Source organism: Carettochelys insculpta, chromosome 28 (genome assembly GCF_033958435.1).
Source record: "Carettochelys insculpta isolate YL-2023 chromosome 28, ASM3395843v1, whole genome shotgun sequence".
Lineage (NCBI taxonomy): Eukaryota > Metazoa > Chordata > Testudines > Carettochelyidae > Carettochelys > Carettochelys insculpta.
In genome coordinates, this window is record NC_134164.1 from 2620883 (window position 1) to 2646957 (window position 26075).

Genomic DNA, 26075 nt, shown 5'->3' on the forward strand with positions numbered 1-26075 from the left:
CGCCGGTGCCCAGGGGCTGAGCCGGCCACCTTGGGGCGGGGGGACGGGCCCCGTCATGGCTGAGTGTCTCCTTCTTCTGCTCTGGCCTCTCTGCCTTGGGGAGATGGGGGCGGTACCGGGGCTCATCTGCAATCGCTCCGAAGCAGGCTTCTCCCCGCTGCGCTTTGCTCCCGCACCTGGCAGGGCCGTGCCCATGTTCCCTGCGGTGCCAGCTGCACTTGCCCGATTCGAGCATTTGCATTTTCCCTGCTTATCGTGGGTAGAGCAGCTGGGGGCTCAGGGCTGGCCTGGAGGGCTGCGGGGGCCTGTCTGATGGGGCTTTGTTTCAGGGGCACCCTGGGGATACCGCAGGGGGATCTGGCTTGGCTGATTGGCAGAGGGAGCTTTCTTCCGACTGCTGGTGTATGGGGCATGGGGCTAAGTGCACAGATGCAGCCTGAGCAGATAGTCGGCTCCCTCTGGCTGCTTGGCTACGCTGGAGCAGACAGGCCTGGAAAGGTCCCTAGATCTGGGCTTGGCTGCGCCCTCCCCCACCAAGAAAAGAGCCAGCAACCTGCCACTGCCCCGCCCCACCTTTCCCACTGGGTTGCCAGTTCTTTGTTCCTCCTTCCCGCCTCGCCATGCTGGTCCCTTTCCCCGGCCCCCTTCCGTCCGTCCGTCTGTCTCACCACTCAGGCGCTCCCTGCCCGCTGGGATGGAGAGGGTACCCTTGGAGCCCTCCCCCCACCCCGCCCCACACTGCCCTCCGATAACCTCTCCAGTTCCCACTTCCTGCGTTCTTGTTGCTGTTGTGACAAGAGCCAGCCTGGTGGGAATGTGGGTTTGCTGCTGCTCCGGGGCTGTTTTTCCCTTCTGTGCAGGGAGCCTGGCTGTCACAGCCCCGCAGTGCGGCTGGGCTAGGCCTCTGCGTGATGCAAGCCTTGCTGTGAGGTCTTTGCATTCCTTGTGCCCCTCCCCATCAGCGGGCCCTCTTAAGTTTTTCTACCCATGGGCAGGATAAATTTTGTTATGTGCACAAAGGGATGTGCACCAGTCGCTCAGCTTGCAGGGGGAGCTGGCCTCCATGCCCGCTGCTGGCATAACCAGCCCCACCAGGCTTTATGCACAAGAAGCTGTCTGTATCCAGCTGTTTGCCACCCGGCTCCCTGCGACCCATCTCAGCTCACTGCGCTGGTGCTGTGGGGGCTTGGAGGGTGCTGGGTGGCTGGCAGTGTGCCCTGTGAGCTGAGCGCTTGGGCAGCTGCCCACGAGAGATTCAGGTGTTGCCCAGCTGGTTAACAGGGTGCCCACAGCTGGCAGCCTGTGTTTCTATGGTGGTGCACACCCACATATGCCTCAGTGCACGCAACAAAATTTATTCCATCCATAGGGGGAGAAAAATTAGAGGAAACCTTGGTGGTGTGCACAGGGCGTTGTTCGAAGAGTAGTCAGGGGGTTTAAGCGCACAAGCCAGCCTCTGCTGGAGAAAGGCTCTGTGTTGTGAGTGGCAGATGCGGGTTGGGCCGCAGCAGAGCATGATGCACTGGGCTGGGAACAGCGGGTGTGGAAAGCCTTTTCTGAGCTGGATAGATTGGTTGTACCTGGCGGGAGTGAGAGTCCCAAGGGGCAGGAGGCGGCTGGCAAAGTGTGATTAAAATCTGGTCGGTTCTCTGCCTCCGAGCAACAGCCGGGGGAAGTGGCGGCCTTGTCCGGACGGAGCAGCCCTGCCACCAGGGGAGCAGTGCCGAGGCAGACGGCACACAGCGAAGCCAGATGCTAAGGCCTGATTTGCATGTGGTGCAGCTCCCTCTGACTTGGAGCTGGGCTCAGCGGCGTGCGGCTGTACCTGTCCGCCCTGGAGCTGGCGCTGGCCGGCAGAGAGCGAATCCTCAGAGCAGGCCAAAAAGCTGATCCCGGCTGGAGGCATGACACTGTACTAAGGGGAGCAGAATCCTTATCTTCCAGATGGGGAAACTGAGGCACAGGATGCTTTCCTGAGTGACTGCCCAGTGACCTAGCCAGGACTAGAACCAAAGTCATCTCAGTCCCTGTCCAATGCTCTATCCACCAGGCCACCCAAGTGACTAAAGAGCCTATAAAGGGACTTAGGGGCCCTACAACTTGTCTGTGCAGGAAAGTGAAAGCGCTGTCGCGGCTGCAGAATTCCCATATGGGATGTTATTGTGCAGTCACTTTGCTGGTCAGTCGCGCTGGGGAAAGAGCTGTAAAACCATCGTGTAGACTGTGAGCAAAGCCGGAGCTGACTTATTGCCTCATTTATCCGTCTTGCAAGCCCTGCAGTGTCTGTTTCATCACAAGAACACAGCCAGTCCTTCCGCTATAGGCCTGTCGAGCGCCTGGTCCAAGGAAGCCCTGATCTTGGACTGGTGTTAGTAACCTGCTAATGCATCACAATAGCAAACTGGCCTTTGCCTTATCATGGTGAGCGTGGCCCTGCGGTACCAGACACTGCACAGACACAGCGTGAGAGAGAGTGGTGAAATGAGTCATGCCCCCCACCCCGGTCACCCAGCAGGGTGGTATCCTGAGCAAGAGTCCCCCTCAGTGTATAAATTTATATATATAGTGCAGAATAAAATTAATGAGCACTGAGATGTGTGGATGTGCACCACCTGAAGAGACACGCTGCCAGCTGTGGGTGCTCTGCTAATCGGCTGAGTGTCTTTAGAATCCCTCCTGGTGGCCGCCCACACGCCCAGCTGTGGAACGCTGGTCCCGAGTGCTAGCCCAGTGCTGTAACCCCACACCCCTCTTCCCTTACCTGGGGCTGGCAGGGGGAGGGCTAGGTGGAGAGGACACCGTGTCCGGGTGGAGCGCTGCCTTAACCCCTTTCTTCTTGCCCCCTGACAGCCAACGCTGGGCCGGAGAGATGGGCCCTCACACAATGACAACGCCCCGCAGGAGGAGCCCTTCCCCTGGGTGGGGCCCAGGACGGTGCTGCTGCAGAAGGGCTCGCAGGGGGGGTTCGGCTTCACCCTCCGACATTTCATCGTTTACCCCCCCGAGTCGGCGGTCCACTCCACTGTCAAGGTAGGGCTGCCCCCTGCCTCCCCAGCTCCACCTGCCTGGGAGCCCAGTCCTCCGAAGGAGCTGGTCACCTGGGAGGAAGTCTGGGGTATCCTTATTAGTGGGGCACAGGCAGCGGACCTGGCTGTGGATCTGTCGAATCCCCAGGGCTGTTCCTGTGGGTTAATGCTACCGAAATCCCCCGGGGGTTTCCCTCCCAGCTGTTACAGGCAGTGGCCTCCTTTCGAACCCCCCTGCTTACAAAGTTACTGGCCGTCTCCTCTCCTCACCCCAGCCTGCCTGTGCGTGGGCTCTGAGGACCTGATGCTAATGGCCCTGGACATCTCTGAGTCCTGTAATGGGGCACACTCAGCCCATGCTGGTCTCTGGCTCCAGTGGGAATGGCCCAGAGCTCTGCTGTCCCTTTACCCCACGGGACATCTGGGCTCCCCGGCCCAAACCATTCTGGCCTCCGCTTGCCCCTCTGCCACGTGCTTGGAATTCTGGGTATTTCTGATGGGGGCAGGAGCCCCACGGACAGCCCCCAGCCATTTAGCTCCCCCCCACCCCTCCCAGGGGAAACGCGTTCAGGCCTCTGAAATTCGGTCTGGCTCTGTCCCAGGCGTGGCCACTCCAAGGCGCCTGGTTCCCCTTTCACGCCTCCTTGGCCACGGTTCAGCCACCCGCCCCTCCCTGGGGTGCTCGCCGGCCTCGCCTCTCGCCAGCAAGGTGGGCTTGGCTGTGCCTGGCCGGGGCGCCGCTGCAGGGAGCCATCCGAGAGTTCCCAGGCATCTCTCTGCCCCAGGGTGGGAGCAGGCCTCCTCCAGAGCCCTCCAGCAGGCTGCTCTTTCTCTTCCTCCGGCTCCAGCCCCTGGAGGGGAAGATAAGCTGGTCCTGATTCCTCCACACCTTTAGTTTTTTGGTTGTGGAGAGGAAGGGCAAATGGAGGCAAATGATGAAACGGTTGAGGTGCTCCAGGCCTGGCAAGAAGTGTGCTGTCTGGCCAGAGAACGGGGCCATGGCCCAAGGAGAAGCCACCAGGTATCCTCTGCAAACCCGCTGCTGCCGTTCTCCGGCCTGGAGCCTGGGCCCAGGCGCTCTGCAGGGCTTTGACACATGACGGAGTGAAATAAACTCCTTAGTGGCTCAAGTCTCAGCTGTGGTGCCTGTGCCAGGTGCATAGGGGGTTATCTCAAGACCTTCGGTGCAGAAGATTTGCCTCCTGCTCATCTGGTCCATTGGCCCGTCAGGTCTGATGTCTTTCCTTCAAGAGAAACCCAGTGTGTGTTGCTTGCACTGTGTCCTGTATGGTGCAATGCCAGGTGGGGGGTTTCCTTCCTGTCCACTGGTGTCAGCCGAGGCCTCCCTGAAGCATGGCATTGGTCCACCTGTGTGGTGGAGAATAACAGCACAACCTTCTCCAGCGCCAGGTTTTGACTCCCGGCCCCACTACAGCCCGGAGTTGTGTGTTTGCTCCTCTGTGTGCATGGCAGCTCCCAGCCAGGGCACCGCCCTGGGGCTCTTGCAGCACGGCAAATGTGGATGGACACCATCCTCCGCCTGCCTGGAAGGCTCAAGCCTGGCCTGGGGGGCGTTGCCTGTTGAGAAGCTGCTGCAGCACAAGGAGCGTAGGGCCCAGCAACGAGCTCGGGGCAGGGGAGGCACCGAGGCCTGTGCAAAGCAGTAGGAAGCTTCGTGCCCATGACCTGGAGGTGGTGCTCGGCAGCGGGGCGCAGGGCTTGCTCTGGGATGAACAAACACAGCATGCCCTGGTGGTGCTGGCAGCACGGGGCAGCGAGGGCTGGGACGAGCCCCGCTCTGGAACGCGCCGCCGGGAGCGGAAGTGCCGCTGGTGCTCGGGCAGCAGGTGGGGGCGCCAGGCCCAGGGGGCAGGTTTCGGGGGTGCTGACTCAGCTGGGAGTGAGGCAGGAGCGCCGCATTCCAGGCTTGGCAGCGCCGGCGGCTGACGTCACCCCTCTGCATGCCACCAAACTCGCAGGCTGCCGGGTCGCCTGGCAGGGGAGCGGTGGGGTGGGGCGGGAGAGGAGAAAGCCTTGGCCTTGAGGGAACTCTCCCTGCGTGGCCCCAGGAGCCCAGCACGCGGGGGTGGAGGCGCAGAGCTGGCAGAGGGTTGCTGCAGCTCCTTGTGGAGACGGGTTGGGTCTAATTGCCCATTTCCCGAGGAAACACCTGCTTCCCCTTCCCCTGGGAAGCACCCCACGGCCACGGTGCAGAGACTCAGCCGGGCTTGTCTCTGCCCCGCTCCATGTCCTGCACCGCTGGCATGTGCAGGCCCGGCCTGGCCCAGCTGTCTGCCCACCGTCTCCTGGGATGAGCGAGGTCCCTGCCTCAGCAGCCCTCACTCGAGTGCCCCTGGGCTGGGAGAAGGGCCCTGCCCCATGGAGCTGGGGGACGGAGGCTGGTGGAATTCCAGGCCTGGAGTGACTAGCTGCCATGTGGGCTGAGGAACAGGTGAAGGGCCTGCATCTGGACCCCCCCGCCAGCCCACTGCTCCACGAGAGCCACCCTCCTCTCGCCTGCCCACTGCAGTCCTGGCTGGGTTCCCTTTGTTTCTTGCCTTCCCTTCTCCACAAGGGCACCCACTGCCTCTCCGTACGCCCTGGCACAGGGGCCTGCCTCTGACTTCTGGGTCCCACCAGGAGCCTGTGGGAGAGCCAGGGATTGAGCCTGGGTCTCCTGACCCCTGGGCTGGCTCAGGACCCCCTACAGCAGAGGTAGGGAGCCTGTTTTCCATTGGGGACCACAAGAAAATCAGGGGGGCCCCCACCAGCTATCCCTGTAAGCTGGGCGCTTGTGTGGCCGCCCAGGTGAGATTTAGGTGCCACCCAGCTGGTTAGCAGAGCGCCCACAGCTGGCAGCCTGTGTTTTTCTGGGTGTTGCACATCCACACACACCTCTGTGCAGACAACAAAGTTTATTCAACTGAAACACACCCAAGTGGGAAGCAAAAAAACCAAACGAAGGGAAAACAAACAAACCAAAAGTTACGCTCACCACCCAGAACTCGGGGTAGACACAAGCTGCTCATGCCCCAGTCCTGAGCCTCACCGGGAGCCCTATCAGTCACCACCAATGTAAACACAGGCTGCTGGCTGCGGGCGTTCTGCTGTCCAGCTGGGCGGCCACCTGAATCCCTCCTGGGCAGCCGGCCCTGCGCTCAGCATCCAGGGAACGCTGGCAGCAGGTGAGAGAGGGCCTGGAGCCTCCATCCCTGGGCTTTTGGAAGCCGAGAGAGCAGCAGAGGCTTCCTGGGGCTGGAGCAGGTGGGATTTGCAGTGCTGCCTAGGGGGTTTGGACACCCAGTTCCCATTCAGTTTAATGGGAGCTGGGCATCCAAATCTGTTAGGTTGCATTGCAGTTTTTTAAATTGCTCTGCAGTGACCCCTTTGGTTGACTCGGGAATGGCAGGCGGGGAACAGGGCACCAACCCGCTGTCCCTTCCCAGCCGTGGTGGGGCCCTGATGGGTCTGGCCCCTGCTCCACACCCAGCCTATTTTTCCCTTGCACAGTGCCCACTGCCTGTGGCATTCCACAGCGAGCACCTGAGTCAGCCTCCTGATGAGGGGATTTACCCTCGGGGGGCAGATGGGGGTGCGGCTTTATGTTCTGCCCTTTGGTGCCCCCCAACACGCGGAACAGGGACCTGGACTTCCCCAAAGCATCTGCGGCTCAGCTCTGACATTGGTCTCTCTCTCTCTCTCTCTCTCTCTCTCTCTCTCTCTTCCCTGTGCAGGAGGAAGAGAATGGAAACCGGGGAGGTAAGTGCCCGTCCCTGGCAGCAAGCGGCGTGTACTGGCCATGCACACGCATGTGCCGAGGTGTACAAGGGTGTCTGTGTGCGAAAGGGAGCTGAGTGGGGGTCTGGCCTGCTTGAATAGTGGCCCACAGCTTGAATACTGCGCACTGGTGTGGTCGCTTCATCGCAGCAGAGATATCCTGGCATTGGACAAGGTTCTGAGAAAGGCAACTGAAATGATGAGGAGTTTGGAACGGGTCCCATATGAAGAGAGAATAGAGATGGGCTTGTGGGGAGAGGGTGGAGGTCCAGACAGTCATGACGGGTGTGGAAAAAGTGAATAAGGAAAAGTTATTTGCTTGTTTCCATGGCACAAGAACGAGGGAGTCACCCAACAAGATTAATAGGCAGCAGGTTTAAAACAAAGAGAAGGAAGTTTCTTGTGCCACAGCCCACGCTGGGCCTGTGGAACTCCTCGCTGCAGGGTACTGGGAAGAGCCGGGCTTTAACAGGGCTCAAACTGGATGATTCCCTGTTCTGTTGACTCCCTCAGCGGCACCTGGCCTTGGCCACTGTCAACAGACAGGACACTGGGCTGGATGGACCTTGATCTGACCCATCTGGCCGTTCTTATGTTTGCAGGCCTGACCAGGAAGCTCAGACCCAGGCCCTAGGGATGTACTGATGGGCCAGGCCTGAGCAGGGTTTGCTGAGTCCTGGGGGGCAGCAGGCAGTCCAGGGAGGACATGGGGAGCTAGGCGTGCCCTTGAGCGTGAAAACGGCCCGTGCACAGTGACCGAAGCTGCTCTCGGGCTGGGGTTGTGTGCAGGACAGAGCTGAGGCCCTGCACACAGCCTGCAGCCTCAGGCTGGAGTTGAGTTAACCGTCTCTGACGCAGTCGGAACAGATAGCCGGGCACTGGGCTGACATAGAGCTTCCAGTCCCAGCTCCTCGCTCTGCTCCAGCCCTGCGGACGCAGCTCATCTGGGGGCTGGGAAGGTCACCAGGCCTGAACACCTGCCGCCCTTTGGCCCAGGTCTCCCGCAGTCTGCATGTGCGTCTGCTTGGGGAAGTGGATTGACGCAGCCTCCCCCTGCTCTGCCCAGAAGGCCGAAGCACCTGCAGCTTCCAGCCGGGGCCCCAAGCCCTGGCAGCCCCAGGGTGTGGGGCGTGGGTCAGTCGTGGCAAGAAATCAGGGCTGCTTGCTGGGTCCCCGGCAGAGCCTGAGAACCTCCAACTGAAAAGGAGCTAAAACCTTCCCTCCCGCCTGCCCCAGAGAGCTGTGTCCTGCCAGGGGTCCGGCGAGAGGGAGACACTCCCCCGGCTCAGATAGCACTTGGTTGCACAGCGGTGTTGCCTCTGGGGTGAGATGGGTTGTGGCCCCATGTTTGTGCTCATGCACATAGTACTGTGTGTATCCACTACACACGTGTGTAATATCCAGTGTTGGCGTGTGCTTGTGTGTGTGTGTGTGTGGGTGGGTACCGTGTGCACCTGTCGTCCTTGCGAGGAACCCCGGTGCTGAGCTCTGGCCTCTGATGCCCTTTCCCTGTCCCGGCGCAGGTCTCCAGCGGAGCCGCCTGGAACCTATGGACACCATCTTTGTGAAGAACGTGAAGGAGGACGGGCCTGCACACCAGGCTGGCCTCCGCACAGGTGAGAGGGCCCCCCACTGTGGGGAGGGGATGTGGGGGACAGTCCTGGGAAGGGCAGCAGCAAAGTACTCCCAGTGGACAGAGGGACTCGCCTGGGAAACAGACCTGAAAACTGCCCTTGGTAAGATTCCTGCTCACTTGCTCTCTCCTTTCCCTCTGGGGAGAGGCGGGGAGAGCCCCCACTTCCGCTCTCTGGGTGCTCCAAGGAAAGGAGCAGCCCCTGGTATTGCTGGATTGTCGGGTTACAAACAAGCTGGCAGAAAAAACATGCTGTAAGGCACAACTTCAGAGCCCTGCCTTGCGTGTCTGCAGGGGCTGTTTCTCTCCAAGGGACCAATCCCACAGGTCCCCGTCTACAGAGTCCAGGGCATGAGTCAAACCCCACTGGAAACCAGGGAGGGAAGGAGACCGGCCCTCAAGTGGCTGCTCCATCTCCAAAGAGCCATACTGGAATCGGAATCGGAAGCAGCTTCCGTATGAGCAGGGATTAATGAGACCGGTCTTTTCCGCCTGGAAAAGAGATGATTGTCGGCGGAGGGGGTGCGATGGAGATCTGTCCGGTCATGACGGGGGCGGAGAAAGTGAAGAAGGAAGTGTTATTTGCTCCTTCTTGTAACAACACAAGAATTTGGGGTCAGCCAATGTCACCGACAGGCAACAGATGTAAACCGAGTAAGAGGAAATATTTCTATCCAAAATGCAGTTGGCCTCTGGAACTCCTCACCAGAGGGTGTCGTCAGGGCCCAGACAATAGCAGGGTTCAAAAACAAGCTAGATAAATGCATGGCGGAGGGGTCCCTCAATGGCCGGTAGCCAGGCGGGGTAGGAATGGTGCTCCTGGACTCTGCTTGTCAGAAGCTTGGAATGGGTGACGGGGAGGGATCTCTCGATGGTTCCCTGTTCTGTTCACTCCCTCTGGCCACTGTGAGAAGTCAGGACACTGGGCTGGGTGGGTGAGAAGACAGGACGCTGGGCCGGGTGGGTGAGAAGTCAGGACGCTGGGCCGGGTGGGTGAGAAGTCAGGACGCTGGGCCGGGTGGGTGAGAAGACAGGACGCTGGGCCGGGTGGGTGAGAAGTCAGGACGCTGGGCCGGGTGGGTGAGAAGACAGGACGCTGGGCCGGGTGGGTGAGAAGTCAGGACACTGGGCTGGGTGGGTGGACCTTTGGTCTGACCCCGTCTGGCCGTTCTTGGACGTGTTAGTAGCAAAGCTGTTTCATGTGGAGGGCAGGGAGAGAAGCATAGATTGCTCTGCACTCCAATGACACTGGCAGCCTCCCTCCTGCTCGCTGGCTCTGTCTCTGGTGCAGGTCACTTGGCTCCATGCAGCTGGGGACTGGGAAGTGGTGGTAGGGCCAGAGCCAGAATTGCTTCTCACGTGGTAATTAACTAATGGGTGCCGGGAGTGGGATGTGCATCCTCCGTGCAGAAAGCAGTTTGTCAGCCCCTTCCCCCTGCACAGGCCGGTCCCGGAACTCACGACCTGGAAGAAAACGGCCTTGTCCTTGTGTTACATTTGTCCGTGCGACGTGCTGTTGCTCCAGGCTGTGGCTCAGGGTGGAGGGAAGGAGCTTTCTCTCCCTGGTGCCCCTTGCTCTCAACTATGGCCTCTGCAAGCAGGTATCTGCTGTCACCATCAGCTGGTGCCCGTGTGGAACAGCCCAGGGGCTTCTCTTTGGGCCGCAAGGTGCGGTGGCGATGGCAGTACCTAGACAGACCTCAGGGTGGGGATGGCATGAGCCTGGCTCAGGCAATGAACCAGAAGGAAAGTTCTGGGACAGACATCAGCTGGCTGGAATCTGGGGCACTCCCTGGGGTTTGGCCAGCTGAGGGTCTGCCTGGCCTTGGGGAGGCTGCCATGAATCCCTTGAGCAGCCACGAGGTGTGGGTCAGGACAAGGCTGCAAGGGGGATGGGTCGTCTGCCCGGCAGCAGGGGAGCAGCCGTGGGGCGAACCCGCTGTGCGTGCACCAGGGCAAGTGGACTGCCTTCCCGAACGCTCCCCAGCACCACCCCTCTCTCATTCATTTGTGCCTGGGGGTATTGTCCCTCTGCAGGAGACCGGCTCGTCAAGGTGAACGGGGAGAGCATCATCGGGAAAACCTACTCCCAGGTCATCGCGCTGATCCAGAACAGGTGAGAGCCTGCCTGCACCCCTGCGGTGCCCTGGGTGACACTGCCAGCTGCGAGCAGGTACCCGGGGCAGGCCGAGGTCAAAATACCGGCCCACAAATCTGCCAGCTAGGCCCAGATCCTGAAGGGCACCTAGGTGCCTAGCTCCCAGTGGTGCCGGTGCTAAGCAGGTATCTAAATACCTTGGAGGAGCTGTGCCCTAGGCCAGTGGGTCTCAGGTTGTGGACTGTCGTACTGGTGGCCCATAGGCTTGGGACTTGCCCCCACCCCAAAGGGAGCCCACCCTGGGTCTCCCGCCCTGCCCCCCTTACGTAACAGCTGCGGATCTCTGTGCTCACACGCCAGTGGATGCATATGAATAGTTTAGCACGTGAGGTATTCAGAGAGAACCAAGGGCATTTTGTCGTCATGGCTGGTGGGCTGGGGAAGGGTTTGCCAGAGCAGGGTGGGCGGTGGGCCAACACAGTTGAGAGCCACTGCCCTAGGCCAAGATTTTCCAAAGGGCCAAGGGATTTGGGGGGGAGAGCCCCAAGGGGGTGTCCTGGGAATGTGGGCACCCACTGCACCCGGAAAAGGTGTGGTTTACTCGTGGGTGCAAGATCTGCTGCCGTTCTCCTCTGGCGGGTGCGAGCGTGGCTCTCCCATTGCCGGGGCACCTCAGTTCTCTGGCTCCGTTGCCCAAAGATGCTGGTGCACATGAAACCCGACAAGATGAGCCAAGCAGATCTGGGGCCCCACTGCTCTTCTTGCAGGGGGGTCAGGGTGTGGCTGGGAGCAGCAGGCAGCTGCAGCCTGTTCAGAGCTGAGTTGATGGACATGGGAGAATTCCCCCCAGCCCTGTCCATTTGTCCTCCCACACTCAGCCCCACGCTGAAAAGAGCAGAAAGGAGCCGGCGTGTGTGTTTCTGTTCGGAGCGGTGATTTTAATTAATAGCCCGGACTGGCATGTGTTGCCCTCTGTGGGTAACTACTGATGTGCTGGGCCACGGAACTCCTTTCAACTCGAAAGAATTTTGCAGAACAGGCTTATATACGGAGCTGAAAAAGTCGACCACAGAGAGTAAGGGTAATAAACAAATGCTCCACAAGGTTGTGAGATCAACAGTTAGTGTAATTGCTCATATTAAAAAACAAAAATCACATTTACTGTGTACAAAACTAAAGCGCAGAAGCTCCTATGCATTATATTGGCCATTTCCAATGCAGAGAGTAGGTTGTCGTCTCGGCAAATTCTTTTTATATTTGTTTGAATACTGGGCAGTTGGATTCGCGTATCTGGCGCAGCAATCAGTGGATTTCCATATTTCGTTTTTGCTGCTGTGTAATTCGAGAAGCCAGTTTCGCACAAGTACGTGCTGGTGCAGGGTAAAAACTAAGGAATTGCACATCTTGGTAAAGTGGAATATTCTTGGCAGAAGCCACCCCAAAATGATCCGTGCTCCCTGAGAGCGAGTACAGGGATTTACTGTGGTAAATAATTACTGCAGAGCTGAGCAGTGATATTATCTTCCCCATGCTCTGGCTAAGCTGGCGTTACACAGGGACACTTCTCGTGGCAAACACAAATGAATGCTGTTTTTTAATAAAATTCATAAATGCTTAAATATTAATTATTATTTGTGAAATCATAAAATATTACTGCCATGGAATTTTCTCGCAGAACCCTTATTTCACTGTGTGGAACCCCGGGGTTCCCTCCACAGGACGCCGTTTGGAAAGCACTGTGCCAGGAGATAGGGAGAGCTAAACCTGACCTCGGTAGCTCCTAAATATAGCACCCAGGGAATGAAGCAAATGCAAGTGATCGGGATACAAACTAAATATAGGATTGGGCAGGGGGGTGCTAAATGCAGTGGGAAAAATACCCACGGACACTCAGCAGGAGCAGGGAATGGGGCGGGGTGGGGCGGGGCAGCTGCTGGGGATGGGCCCTGAAGCTGTCGTGGGATTTCCTGGGGTTTTGTCGCAGTTTTCTGGGCTTGTTGCTAGTTGAGAAAAAAATGAGCAGACGTGATCACCATGGTGAATGGAATGGGCAGCTGGCCCGAGGCTAGTGCAGGGGAACCACGATTTCCGGGTGTGGGTCTGGCTTTGTGGTGAAGGGCAGTCTAGTGGTTAGAGCAGGGGACTGACCACTAGGACTCCTGGGTTCTATCCTGGTCTCTGCAAGGGAATGCAGGTCTCTGGTGGGGACCAGCACTAGGGCCGTAGGGTCCCATTCTGCCCTCTGGGAGGCTTTGTTAGAGCAGGGATGGCAGGGACAGAGCTCCCAGCCCTTTTATCACCATAGGCTCGCTAGGGGGGCCCTGGCAGAACTGAGCTGCGGGGGCTGAGGGAAAGACGCAGGGAGAGGTGGTGCTCAGAGTTGAGGGGGGTAGCATGTGCTGCAGGCATGGGGGCAGCAGGTGCCCCTTCCAGGTGTGCTCTCAGGTTAGCCGGCAGCTGTGTTTCCTGGGCGTCGAGCAGAGGCGCGGGGTGGGATCCGAGAGCTGCTGCTGCTGGTGCCTCCCCCTGAAGCGAGTGGGCCGGGGCTGTGGTTCTGCACTGCAAATCTCCAGGCCTGGCCCACGGCTGCCAGGCTGCAGCCCCCGCTGCTTGTCCCTTGGGCGTTACCACCTGCTGATCACGAGGTCAGCTGGGATCGAACCTGGTCTTCCAGCACCCAAATACTCCCCCGGCCTGTGTGCCTGTTGCGTGAGTTAATGGGTTGCTTGCAGGTCTGGCTGCCAGCTGCAGGCCTGGCATTAGCCAGGCTGTGCTAGGCTGGGTCCCAGGGTCCGGTTACTGCCTTGGGCCCCCGCAGGGCTGGGAACCTGGGGATTGCTCGTGGCCTGACGCTCTCTGCCTCTGCTTCTCTTCGCAGTGACGATGCCTTGGAACTCGCCATCATGCCCAAGGACGAGGACATCCTCCAGCTGGTGAGCCTTGTGCTGCTGAGCTCGCCTTGGCGTGGGACCGGGCGAGCTCCCTGCCCGAGCTCCCTCCATACAGCCCTCGCCTTTATCAGTGGGTGGGAGCCGAGCCAGAGCGCCGGGCTCAGCCGTGATGGGCTGGGGGCATTCTTCAGCAGCCAGGCTGGGCCCTGCAGCTCTCAGGGTACCAGCCTGGGCCTCTGACCAGACGGCAGCCCAGGGGGATGTGGGCAACTTGGCAGGAGACCTTAAACCTGCCCCTCAGTCACCTTCAGGTAGCAGCTCCCGGCATGCAGTACTCCTCTGGGCCCCCCGCTGCATGCTGGGACTTGTAGGCTCCACCGGGACTTGCCTGGCTGTGAAAAGCAAAGGGGCGTGTGCCGTGCAGCCAGAGCCGTCCTGTCCATAGGACCCTTTGGTGCCGCTGCCCAAGGCCCCATGCTTTGGGGACTCTGCGGTGGCTGCCCTAAGCATGCAGTGGATGGGACCCACAGGGCCCAGAGTGGGCAGGAGGGTTACTTGGAGGAGGGGAGTGCGGGTGGCACAGGGCAGCAGTAGAGGTCGGCCCCCCTGCCAACACTCATGAGGGCATCAGGAGCTGGAGTGGCCCGTCGGCCTGCTCCGCGCTGCCGCCTGTCCCCCAGCCTGCCGCACCCGCTGCAGCGCGAGAAGCAGAGTGCCCCAGGGTGCTCTGGTTCCCGCTGCCCCTGGGGGTGAGGTGGGGCAGGCCGCAGGGTCCCTCTGGCTCCTGCTGCTGCGGTGGGTGGCCGGGGGCCCTACCAGAGTTCCTGCTAATTTTTTCCATCCCTGGGCGGAATAAATCTTATTACGTGCGCTGAGACGTGTGCAGCCCCAATAGCAACACACGCTGTTGTGCTCGGGGGAGGGGGCTTTGGGCAAGGGGTGCAAAGGGGGCAGGAGATCATGGGAAGGAGCAAGGTGGTGTGTGGCCTCCGGTGGGGGGCAGGGTTTGCTCTGGGCCCCTCACCCCTAGGGATGGCCCTGCCGGCAGAGGTAGCTTTTCGGGCTGCATGCTGACTCAGCCCCGCTTAACCCTTCGCTTGCTGGCATTCTGCCAGGCACACATCCTGCCCAGGAGGCTGTGCGTGGCCTGCAGGGGGCTGGCGGGACAGTGGGAGGCAGGCTGCCTTCTCCAAGGCTGATTGCAGGGGGAGCAAAGCCAGCGGCAGGGCCCTGAGCCGGGTTAGCAGCGGCCGTTGGTGCACGTGGTATGAGCTGTGGTATTTACCGTCCCTTGTGCCTGAGCCCCTGCCTCGACGGGGAGTAAGGCTGGGCCTTAGGGGTCCCTTTAAGAGCAGCCCAACCAGATCTCACTTACTCGGGGCCTGATGCAGCAGGTGGCTGGAGCTGCCATCAAGGCGGGTGTGTTCTGAATTCCAGGCTGGCTGCAGGCAGGGCTGGGTTCTGCCAGCTCTCAATGCGGCTGCTCCGTTCACCTGGTCGTCTCCTGCCCAGCCACCTCCTTGTGCTGCAGCAGCAGCAGACGTCGCCCGCGCGGGGAAAGATGGAACGAGGCAGGAGTGTCTGAGGAAGGGGCCAGCGTGCGAGGCGGGAGGTGGATTAAAGTCCGCCCTGGTTAGCAGTGGTGCTGGGCTGGGGTTTGTTGACGTGAGGTGGCAACTGGGGGAGAGGCTGGAGGTCGGGCCAGCCGAGATCAGCCCGCAGAGAAGAGGCACACGCCTAGCTGGGCAGGGGAGCAGGCATGGGGGCAGCCGGCCTAGGGATGTGGTGTCTTCACTGTTGCCCTAAGTGCCTCCATGAAGATCGGGGCCATTCCTGGCTGACACCCTCGAGTGCTGCCTGCGGGGGCTCTGCAATGTTCCCCAGAAGCTGAGCACCTGGATGAGATTCAGGTGCCAGCCAGCTGATTGGCATTGCCAGTGCCTCAGCCCCACGGGGTGACATCCATCCCCTCAGTACCAGCAGTGAAGCCCAGGGCTTACAAACCCGCTTACTCCAGGGCATACTCAACAGCTAGCAGCGGGAGGTCAGGAAGGAGCGGCTGGGCTCCCTGGGCAAGCGAGAGGGTTTAGTGCCAGCGTCCCTGTCTTTGTGGTTACCTGTATCCCGCTGGGCCCCGGAGTGCCGGTGTTTGGAACCAGGGCTGTGTTGTGTGTCTGCCCTTCTGGGTGTGTGCGACGGCCCCAGGCAGGGCAGGCCCAGGGCCTGCGAAGGCAGCCAGGTGCCAAGGGCCAGCTTGGTTTCTGGCTCAGATTCCAAAGGAATTTTTGTGTGGGTTTCCCCGTCCCGGAGCCGGGGCTGGGGGTGTGGCCATTCCTGCGGTGTGCAGCTCGGCCAGCCAATGGCAGGAGCTCCCCACAGTGCGGGGCGGGGGTGGCTCCCTCCCGCCTTGGGACGTCCCAGCTGCAAACCCCCGAATAGCTTCAAAGGGAAAATTGAGCAGGAGGAAGCGTTCGCCTGGGCCGGGGCGGTGCCCAGGGAGAGGCCTGTGGAGCCAGAAGGCAGACGCTTGAGGGAGGGAGGTGGACTGTCAGTCTGTCCCGCCGGTGCTGCCGTGCATGGGAGCCTGGTAGTCGGTGGGTAGCTTGACTGTCTCACTGCGAGCGAGCCTGTCGATGAGGGTACAGCCTGTGCCTGCGGAGCACAGGGCCCTGTTGTGCCGGGCCTTGTATGAGCCTGGAACAGACCAGCCCCCACCTGGACGGCGTCCGTGGAGAGAGCTGCTGGCTGGAGCAGGTGAAAACGGGGCAGAGGGGGGCACGGGGGGGGGTCAGTCCGAGGAAGGACAGTCTGGGAAGGAAGCCCAGGCTCTGGCTGCCGCTCTGAGCGAGTGTGTGTCGGCGCTCAGCTCCGCTCCGCTCCTTTTTCGGATCAGAAAGAGCTGGTTTGACACTGCCTAGAAATGCAGCCTCCCCGAGAGCAGGGTTCCTGGGTGGTGAGGGGCTGGGAGCAGCTGGGGCCCTGCTGCCTCCACTGGCCTGAGGACGGCGCGAGAAGGCACACCCAGGGCGAGGGAGCTTGGGGGGCAAGGGGGGCTGTTTCCCTCCCCGCTATGTTGGAATGGGAGCTGCTGGTTCCAGGGCTTGGGCCATCCAGGGGTGGGGCTGGGAGGGCTCCCCTTTGAGAGCTGGTGTGTGGCTCTGCCGCTGGGAGCCGGGGCAGGAGTCCCCTCCAGTGTGGTAGCTTCCCCGGAAGCCCTGGCCGTCCGTGTCTGAGATCATGGTGCTCTCCCCTGGCTGGCACCCGTCTCTGACAGCACCTGGGCTCCTGAAGTCCACCGTGCAGTTTAGTCTGCAGCTGCGTTTTTGCTCCAGCCTTAGCCCTGCTGTGGTGTCAGGCTGCTGCGGCGCACCCCAGAGGCAACTGCATTCCCAGTTAGGCCCCACCTCGCCCGCATCCGGAGGCAAGATGCCTCCTTAGGTTTGTCATCTTCAGTCTTTGACCCTTTCGCTCTGGGAGCCAACTGCAGGCCCTGGGTTTAAAACACCGGACGCATAGGAAATCAGGCCACAGAAACGCCCCACCTCTGTGGGATAGACGGCGCAGGAACGAACCCTGGCAGAGAACTAGGGGCCAGCTGGACCATGCCACACCATCCTGCTGGGTTGCACCTGAGCTCGTGTTCCCCTGCACATCCGGCTGTGCTCACCGTGTCAGCCCAGAGGTCCTGGGTACTCCAGCCCCCTGGCAAGCCTAACTCTGCCGAGCTCTGTGCCGCTCGAAGGGTCGGAAGGAAAAGCCTGGCTCTGCCTCCAGCTCAGTGCGTCATGGAGGGAGCTGGAGGCCGCGTGAGCAGTGGGGAGCAGCTGGCGGCATGCGGAGTGTCTTAGTCACTTTCCAGCCCAGCAGAAAGCGCGTCTGGAAATGTGTTTGTAGTGGGCACAGCCGGGGAGGGTTCCAGCCGGCCCTTTCCCAGGCTGGGCCAGGCCCTGTAATGAGAGGGTCACCTGTGGTTTCAGGGGCATCAGCTCTAGCGACGACGGTTTCTCACCATGTGCGGAGGAGCCACGCCTGAAAATCAGCCTTAGCGGCATGCTTCGTTCCCTCCCGGCAGCACTGAGAGCTCCCTGGCCGGGGCCCCTGGCTCTGCCCTGCGTATGCGTTGGCTGCCCTGCCTTAGAAGTGGGAGGAGCGCTGCCCTGCTGGAGGGGTGTGCCCAGCGGTGGCACCACAGCCGTGGCAGAGCTTGGTCTGCAGTGCATCCTGCTGCCGGCCTCACCTCCCTCGTGCGCGTGAGACTTGATCTGCGTCAGGCCCAGCGGTGCCGTCCTGGCTGGGCTCGTGAACTCATCCCTGGCAGGACGGCGCGTGGTCCAGCAGCCTTGGTCTCCGCCCCTTTCATGCCCTCTGAGCAGGGGTCTGGGCCATCCCTGGAGGCAATGGAGCAGAGCGCCCTGCTGCTGGCCGGCTCGGACGAGTGTCCCTGGCTGCCGGAGCCGCTCCACAGGCTAGTTGTCAGTCAGGCGCTCAGAATCGGTCCTGTCCTGCCTCAGTTGTCCCGTGTGGGCTTGGCTGCCCCATGGTCCCCACCTTGTGTGCTGCCCGGCTGCTGGGAACCTGAGCTGAGTTGATAGGTGACGGGCCGGGGCTGGGTGTTGGGCACGGTGATGCCAGGATCCCGTCACAGAATCACAGGGCTGGAAGGGACCTCGGGGTCATCTAGTCCAGCACCGTGCTTCCAACTCTAACTCCTCCCCTCTCCTCTCCTCTCCAGGCCTATTCGCAGGACGCCTACTTGAAGGGCAATGAGCCCTACTCCGGAGGAGCCCAGAGCATCCCAGAGCCACCCCCTGTCTGCTACCCGCGGAAGACCTACCCCTTCCAGGCCTGGGCTCCCAGCCAGGAGGAGATGGTAGCAGAGCCTTTGCGGGGACAGCAGGCGGACGGCAGACCCTACCGGCCCACCTCTTCCAGCCCCGCTTCCCCGCTGCACAGCGCCTCGCTGGGTAGCCCCATGCCCAGCACCTGGAAGGAGGCCAGAAGTGAGTTCAGCAGCTCCCATTCCAGCCCGGCCCACCGCACAGAAGGGATCCAGTGTGGAACGAGCCAGCCACGGCCCCTGCCCGTCCCGCGGCCGCTCCCAGGCCCCGGCTCCTTCTCGCGGGTCTCTGCCAGCGGCTTCCAAAGTCCCCTGGCTTCGTCCTTGCCCGAGAGGTACGGCGTCCCGGCGGCTTCCTCTGTGACCACCCATGCCTGCTACCCCTGGTACCTCCCGGACCATCGGACTCACTGCGGCTTCCAGGATGGCCGGGAGGCGAGTGGACGCCCCTCCTGGGAGGGTCGGGGCGGCCCCAAGGCTGTTAGCCGGCTGGAGTGCCAGCAGGCGCTCTCCAACTGGCTGGCCTGCCAAGTGCCACGCCACCGCAGCTCCTCGGAGGAGCGGAGGTCCGCCATGCCGCCCCGGTACCGCAGCGTCTCTCAGGAGCGCCTGGGGGCTGCCCCGGCTGCCCGAGTCTGGCCCCACAGCGCCTCGCAAGACACCTTGCTCCCGCCCAGCCCTGAGAGCTGGGGCTACCGAGCCCGCTCCGACAACCACCTGGGGCGGTCCGGGCGCTCCCTGGAGACGCTGGAGCAGAGCGTGCTGCTGTCGTCCCACTCGGACAAGTGCCCCTGGCTGCCCGAGGCGCCCCACAAGCCGGGCCAGGGGCAGGCTGCCAGAGCTCCGCCCAGCCAGCCCAGGTCCTGCGCGCCCCCTCCAGAGCCGCCCCCGGCCCACGTGCAGAGACACCCGTCCCAGCCCAACCTGCAGAGCATGGATGAGGCGGGCTACGTGGGGTACCGGAGCTACAGTCCCTCCTTCCAGCGCCGGACGGGCCTGCTCCACGCCCTCTCCTTCAGGGACCCTGTCTTCGGTGGCCTTCCAGCCTTCAGTCTGTCGCAAAGGCCGGGGCCCCAGCCTGCACCGTGCTCAGCCAGGTCCCCAGCCCTGCCCAGCCCGGACCCTCCACCGGGCAGCGGGCCCGAGACCCCCCAGGACCAACGGCCCCTCAGCCAAGACAGCAGCGCCAGGGCCCCGGGGCCGGCCCCGCCTCAGCCCGAGGCAGAGGAGAGGAAGGGGGAGGTGGTGCTGAGGCAAAAGCCTCCCTCGGGCCGCAAAGCGCCAGCCCCCGCCCGGCAGATGGACTTTGTCTTCCCTGAGGGCGTGAAGGAAACGGACATTTGCGACCCGCCGCCCGTCTGCGAAGGGGACGACGCGGAGGCAGAGCCGGAGCCGGAGCAGCCGGCCCAGCGCGTGGCACCATTGGCGGTGCCGGAGGATTCCCTGGCGTCCATTCCGTTTATAGGTGAGGGGGGTGGGAATGCCAGGCCGAGGACGGGGCGGTGTGTGTGTGGCGGGGGGGAGGTTCCTCAGCCCCTGGGCTGGGCCGGGCTCACGGCCAGCAGTTCCTCCCCGGCGCTTCACCAGCCCCGCAGCCGGGGAGCAGCTCCCCTCGGGACGCGGCAGGCGGCTCTCGCTGGTAACGGCACGGTGCCCCCCGGGGTCTGCCCTGCAGAGCGGCCAGGGCAAGCTCCAGTAAAGGTCCCCCCCGGCAGCTGCAGCACATCCTGCCTTTCGACTGGGGGGTCGCTGGTTCAATCCTGGCGGCTGGTGCGTGGGATAGCAGGGCAGGCGTGGACAGTCAGTGTCACCCTGGGCCGCAAGGGTGCTTGGGGACCCTGGCGCCGCCTGGGCTGGGTAGGAGAAGTGACTGCCTGGCAGCAGGCAGTGACGGGACCCTTCCTGCCGCCCCCCAGCTGTGCTAGGTGGTCCCAGAGATCGGGGAGGAAGCGGTGGGGCTGAGGAGCAGTGTTCCCTGTCAGCTGAGTGCTTGGGCGGCCGCCTGGGAGAGATTCAGGGGCCACCCCGTGGTTAGCAGCGCACCCCCAGCAGCCTGTGTTTGTACTCGTGGTGCACCTCCGCACCTGCCTCGGTGCACAGAACAAAATTTTTTCTGCCCAGGGATGGAAGAAGTCCCCACGGGGCGGGAAAAGGTTGGCGGGAACATGGCCACCCCCAGGGCAGACGCAGGTGGCTCCCAGCTGGTCAGCAGAGCGCCCACGGCCGCCCGGCTGCGCTCCGACAGGTGGTGTGCAGGGCTCAGGGCGCATCACAGCACTGCTGCCTTGGGAGGGAAACCACGCGGGGGAACATTGCTGAGGGAGGCTGGTGGGGGTCAGGCTGGAGAATACAGGAGGGCCAAGGCCCTGCCGCCCTGCTCCTGGGCTAGCGGTAGCCCGTTGTGGCTGTCGTAAGAAGAGCCACTGGGTTCATCCAGGCAAGTGTCCTGTCTGCCCGCAGTGAACAGAACAGGGAGTCATCGAGCGACCCCGCCCATCGCCCATTCCCGGCTCCTGACAAACCGAGACCAGGGACACCTCCCTGCCCAGCCTGGCTAACAGCCACTGATGGAGCCAAATGTACATATATGGAGCTCCGCGTCTCAGAGAGCTGGAAGGGACTCAGGAGGTTACCGAGTCCAGTCCCCTGCCCTACCGGCCGGACCCAGCACCAGCCCCTTTTTGTTCTTAAAATCTTCTTCCCTCAGATCACTAACTGGCCCCTCAAGGACTGAGCTCCCTACCCCAGGTTTAGCAGGCCAGTGCTCGAGCGACCGAGCTGTCCCTCCCCCTGTGCACCATGCATTTATCTAGCTCCTTTTTGAACCCTGATAGAGTCCTGGCCACCCAGGCATTGCGGTCGGGCCCGAAGCAGAGCCTGTCCCAGCACGCAGCGAAGCCCAGGCGTGCAGGGTGAGGAGGCATCCAGCTTGGCGGGGGTAGGGGTCCCCCACCCATCTGGCGGAGAAGGGGCCTGGGAGACCCAGGAAGGAGCCTCCTGGTCGCCGGGCTGGCCATTAGCTGTGGTGCCGTCCTGGCTGCAGCATATCCCAGCAGAGCTGGGTGCAGCAGGGAGCCTGGGACCGTCCCCCAACGTGCCTAATGGCTGCTGGCGGCTCTGACGGCTGAGCTGCCCGTCCATGGCTGCAGGATGCGACGTACCCGGGAGCACCCAGCCCCAGAGCCGTGCTGCCAGAGCTGCTTGGCAGGATCTGGCCTTATTCGTTGCCCACAAAAGGTGCCATAGGGCAACCCCTGAGGCCGACTTCCACCCCAGGTCCAGGAGAGGGCTGGGTGCTGCCCCGGCCGCGCCACTCCCTTACCACGGGGGGTGACGCAACCCTGGGCTGAGACCCCACAACTCGCTCCAGCAGCTGCCCAGTGGTGCCAGTGAAAGGCCAGAGGTTCTGGTTCCTTGTGCCACCCAATCCCTCGGCTTGGCACTGGGAGGGGCCCACCCCGGGGATCGCCACCCTGCAAATGCCTTCTCGCCTGGGCAGGGCCAGGATGTGGTTAGCGAGGCTGTTGCAGGCTCCCCACCTGCCCAGCGCTGGCCTGGCTGCCCCAGAGGGCTTCTCTCCGGTGGCAGAAAGCCTTGGCGAGGCCCAGGCACCAGCCGATTGCAGGGGAGCAGAGACCAGCTCTGCAGCCTGACACTGGGGGACAGGTGACTGCTGGGCTCCACGGGGAGGCATCTTCCCCTCTTCCACCCCCGCGCAGCCTGAGCTGCTTTTCTGCTCTTCCTGGTCCTTTGGCACATCACAAAGAGGGGGCCCTGCTTGCCCGGCATTCCCCTTTCCATGCTTGCCAGGAGCGGGCTCCTGCTGGGCCCCATCGGCAGAGCCAGAGGTGGGTCTGGCAGTCAGAACCCAGCTGAGAGTGGTGCAGAGCCGGCCCCAAGGAGCTGCCCAGGCAGCGGGCAGGGAAGCACAGAGACCTGGCTGGGGTCTCCCAGCAGCCTCTGACTCCTTGAGTCCCTGCTGGTGGGCAGTCCTGGCCCTGCCCGCCTCTCTCTGCTCCCCGGGTGCCGCGCTGCCCTGTCCCGCCGATGGCGTCTTCGGGGGACGTCACGGCCTTCCTCCCCGGCACGCTGTCTCCCCTGCCCCGGGGAAGCCGCAGCACAATGGAAGCCTTGCCGCGCTGCCCACGGTGTGCCCGGGCTGGTACTGTGGGACCCTTGTTCTCCACGCCTGCCTCACAAGCCAGGCTATTGTCTGGTCCCCTGGCCACCTTGCCTGGGGGAGTGATGGGACACGGCACACCGCCTGCCTGGTCGGCAGCAGAGCAGGTGCATCGAGGCAGGCGGGGGGGGCCGTCCCCTCCTCTCTCTGCATGCACCCCCTTCCCACCCCAGTAACGAACATCCGTGTACCTAGAACGAGCCTTGTCTCAGGGGTAGCAGCGCTGCCCTGGTCGCTGCAGGCCAGGGGTTGAGGGACAGAGCCAGGGCAGTGGGGTTCCTCGCAGACAGAGGATGGGGCCAGTGTGTCTTTTGGTTTCTTTTCCATCCATGTGCGGAATAAATTTTGTTGTGCACACCAAGGCGTGTGCGGATGTGCACCACCAATAGAAACACAGGCTGCTGGCTGTGGGCGCTCCGCTAACCAGCTGGGCGGCTGTCCCAACGCTCAGCTTCCAGGGAACGCTGGGCAGGGCGGGTTTCTCTTGCACTGGGGTGATGTGAGATGACCAGTCTCCTTGGGGAGGCAGCCCTAGGCTGGGAGTGGAGGGGCGAAGAGGGGACTGAGGATGAAGCAAGAGTTGCAAAAGCCTCTCGCACACCCGCTGCCTCAGGCTGTGGGTGGCCACCCTGGGCGCTGGCCCCACCCTGGGAAGGCCCCCGGAGAGGGTCTGGCAGCCACGTGTTCCCAGGTGCCCTCGTCCTGGGCTCCCTGCGGGGTCGCTGGTGGCACGGTTCCAGCCTCTCGCAGCAGGTGGCGCTGGGCGGGAGGGCAGCTCCCTTCTGTCCTTTGCCTTCTGTGGGTTCACGGCCCTGTTCTTCCAGATGAGCCGACGAGCCCCAGCATCGACCTGAAGGCAAAGCACATCCCCGCCTCCTCCGTCGTCTCCAGCGCCATGAGCTCTGCCCCCGCCATCGCTGCCAGTCCTGCCTCGCCTTCCTTCTCCTTCCCCGTCGGCCGCCATTACTCCCAGGACTGCAGTAAGTACCTGCTGGGCCGGGCTGGTCGGGACCCGGGAGCTGCAGGAGTCCCAGCAGAGGTCTCGGGGCCGGGAACTGGGCAGTGCTCCAGGGTGGAGAGCGGCCTGGGGGGAACGGCCCCTCTCCTCCGGGGAGGACACGTTGTGTGGAGGGAACTTGGGAAGGGATGGGCAGGGTGAATCTGGGGGGAGCTCTCTGGGTTCTGCTGGGCTGTGGGGCGGCCTCCCTCAGCGGCATCCCCCGCACGAAGCTTCGTCTTTGCAGCCCCGACAGTGCTGCTGAGGGGAGCTGGGCTGGGTGAGCCAGGGAGGGACCTTGCTCCCCGGGGAGCGAGAGTGCACCCCTCAGGGGGATTCTCAGGGCCAGGGGAAGGTGCTTGTCGCTGCCTCCCCGAGGAGCTACACGTCTGCAGATCCTGCGTCCCTGGTGCACGACCTCCTGCCAGCTCCTGCCCCCCGCGGCCCGACTGCATCACCTCCTGGGGCACAAATGGGGCTTCCCCGAACACGGACCTTGCAGCTTCAGTGGGAGGAGGGAATCAGAGCCTCAGCATCAAACTGGGGTGGCTCCATTGGTCCAGCTGGAGGGACTCCGGCCTGACCCGGGTGCGAGCGGGAGCAGGATTAGGCCCGAAGTGCATCTGTGGGCCATCTATAACCCACGGCGGGAGAGCCCGGCTGTGCCATCCCAGCGCGGCGCGTCCCCAGCCGTCGGCCTGAGCTGCCAAGCAGGGCGGGCCCAGAGCTGCATGCTGGGTGAGGTGCACGCGGTCTCCTGGTGGGCCTCGCTTGCTCACACATACCTGCTGAGAGGTGAAGCGACTTGTTTAAAGTCATGCAGCAAACCTGCGGCAGAGCCCGGACTGCCAGTCCCCAGGCTCTACCCCTTAGCCTTGTTTCGTCCCAGAGATGGGAAGAGCACCCTGCTCCTTCCTGTGGTAACCGGCTGCTCCCAGGCTGGGGCATCTCTCCTGCCGGGCATCCGTGGCCTTCCCAGTTTGCTGAGTGCCCTTTCCTCTCTCCAGGCAGCATCAAAAGCAGCCGCCGATCCTCCTACCTCCTGGCCATAACGACGGAGCGCTCCAAGTCGTGTGACGATGGGCTGAACACCTTTCGTGATGAGGGGAAGCTGCTCAGGTAGGGGTGACCCCTTTCCGCCCCACTGCACACCAGCCTGGGCAGCTCTTCTCTCCCTGGGGGGCAGTCCCGCCTGAGCACAGGGCAGGGTGTGCGCCCGTCTGCTGCTGGTGGGCGTTCTCGGACAGGAGAGTTCAGTGCCACGTGTCACGGCGCTGGGGGGCAGCCCAGGCCCTGCTCCACAGGTGTGACTCTCACTCAGGAGGGTGATCAGGTGACGGGGACACAGCGTAGAACAGACTTGTTGGCACAGAAATTAGACACTGTCAGTACCATCCGTCTTGGGGAGAGGGGCCCAGAGGGGTCCCTGAGCCAGGCCCTGGCCCCCCTTCCTCTCTCTCCAGCCAGACCAGACTGCCCCGCCCCCCGGCCCAGTTCCAATTCAAACCAGCCAGGCCCCTCCTCCCGCCTTTGTCCTGTTTCCAGGGGAAGAAAGGGGTCACCTGGGTGCCTGGGTTACAAAGAGACAGGAGGGCCATTGCCTACGTGTGAGAAGTCATCACACTGAAACACCCATTATCCCTATGCCCTGATGCTGTCCCGTCCCTAGGGAAACTGAGGCACCCACCTCAGGTTACTACAGGGCATCAGGAATCACATGCAACTGAACCAGGGGAATAAAAATCTCACACCGCAGGAAGTGCAGCTCTTGGATTTGATAGGCAGCAGCGTGATCCGGGAGGGCCTGGGATTGGGGGCAGAACCAGGCCCAGCCCGGGCATGAGGCTCTAGACCGGCTCTTATTGATGAGGGGTTCTCATTCCCAGAATCCTTTGTGCTCTCTCGCTGCTACGCGCTTCCCACAGTGCACCATTGTTCATGGCCTGGCTTAGGGGTTGGCCCTGGGGAGCTGGGGGGTTGCAGCTGTCTGTTCACACCCTTGCTGGCCCCCTGCCGACAAGTCCCAGGCCAGCCTTTGCACTTCTGAAAACCAGGCCCTTAAGTGACTCCGCCAAGGCTGCACAAGGAGTAAGCAGCAGAGCTGGGATTAGACCCTGGGACCCTGTGGTTTCTGCTGGGCCATGCTGGCGCAGCGCAGGCCTGGCGGGATGTGCGAGCAGGAGCCATCCAGAGCGGCCCTTGCCTTTGCTGTTGCCCTGGCTGATCTCCTGGGGAGGATGAATCAGAAGCTCTCACAGAGCACAGTTTGCCTCTGTGGCTCTCAAGCGCCCCCAGGCCAGAGCCTTCTCCTGGCCTGCCAGCGACTCCCACACCTGGATCAGCAGAGTTTTCCCGGCCACCGTGAGGAGGGCCTGGGCGCGATGGGCAGTGTTCCCTGGAAGCTGAGAATCTGGGGGCTGCCCAGCTGATTGGCAGGGCGCCCACAGCTGGCAGCCTGCGTTTCTGTGGGTGGTGCACATCCACACATGCCTCGGTGCACGGAACAAACTTTATTCTGCCTGTGACGGAAACGTGAGCGGGGACGCTGACGGGGTGGGGGGCTGTTCTCGAAACCTCCCTGCGCTCAGCACCGCTCGCCACCTCCTGCTCTGTGCTCATGGGTGGCGTTTCTCTTG

General features: G+C 62.4%; 1 protein-coding gene across 9 annotated transcripts in view; it reads left to right on the forward strand.

The window, feature by feature from the left end:
* The window catches only part of ARHGAP23 (Rho GTPase activating protein 23), a 108547-nt gene that overhangs the window by 59534 nt on the left and 22938 nt on the right, over positions 1-26075 (forward strand). For 8 of the 9 annotated variants that reach the window (XR_012642708.1, XM_074979078.1, XM_074979077.1 and 5 more), the window contains exons 2-9: positions 2851-3030; positions 6761-6785; positions 8327-8419; positions 10474-10552; positions 13413-13467; positions 18158-19727; positions 23267-23422; positions 24447-24558. Coding sequence is in view for 8 of the 9 variants with exons in the window: in XM_074979078.1 (XP_074835179.1) it covers positions 2851-3030; positions 6761-6785; positions 8327-8419; positions 10474-10552; positions 13413-13467; positions 18158-19727; positions 23267-23422; positions 24447-24558 (2270 nt within the window). In the remaining variant the exon portion in view is untranslated. Of the gene's footprint in view, positions 1-2850; positions 3031-6760; positions 6786-8326; positions 8420-10473; positions 10553-13412; positions 13468-15900; positions 16180-18157; positions 19728-23266; positions 23423-24446; positions 24559-26075 lie in introns of those variants that run through there. The other variant, XM_074979080.1, reaches the window with a different exon arrangement.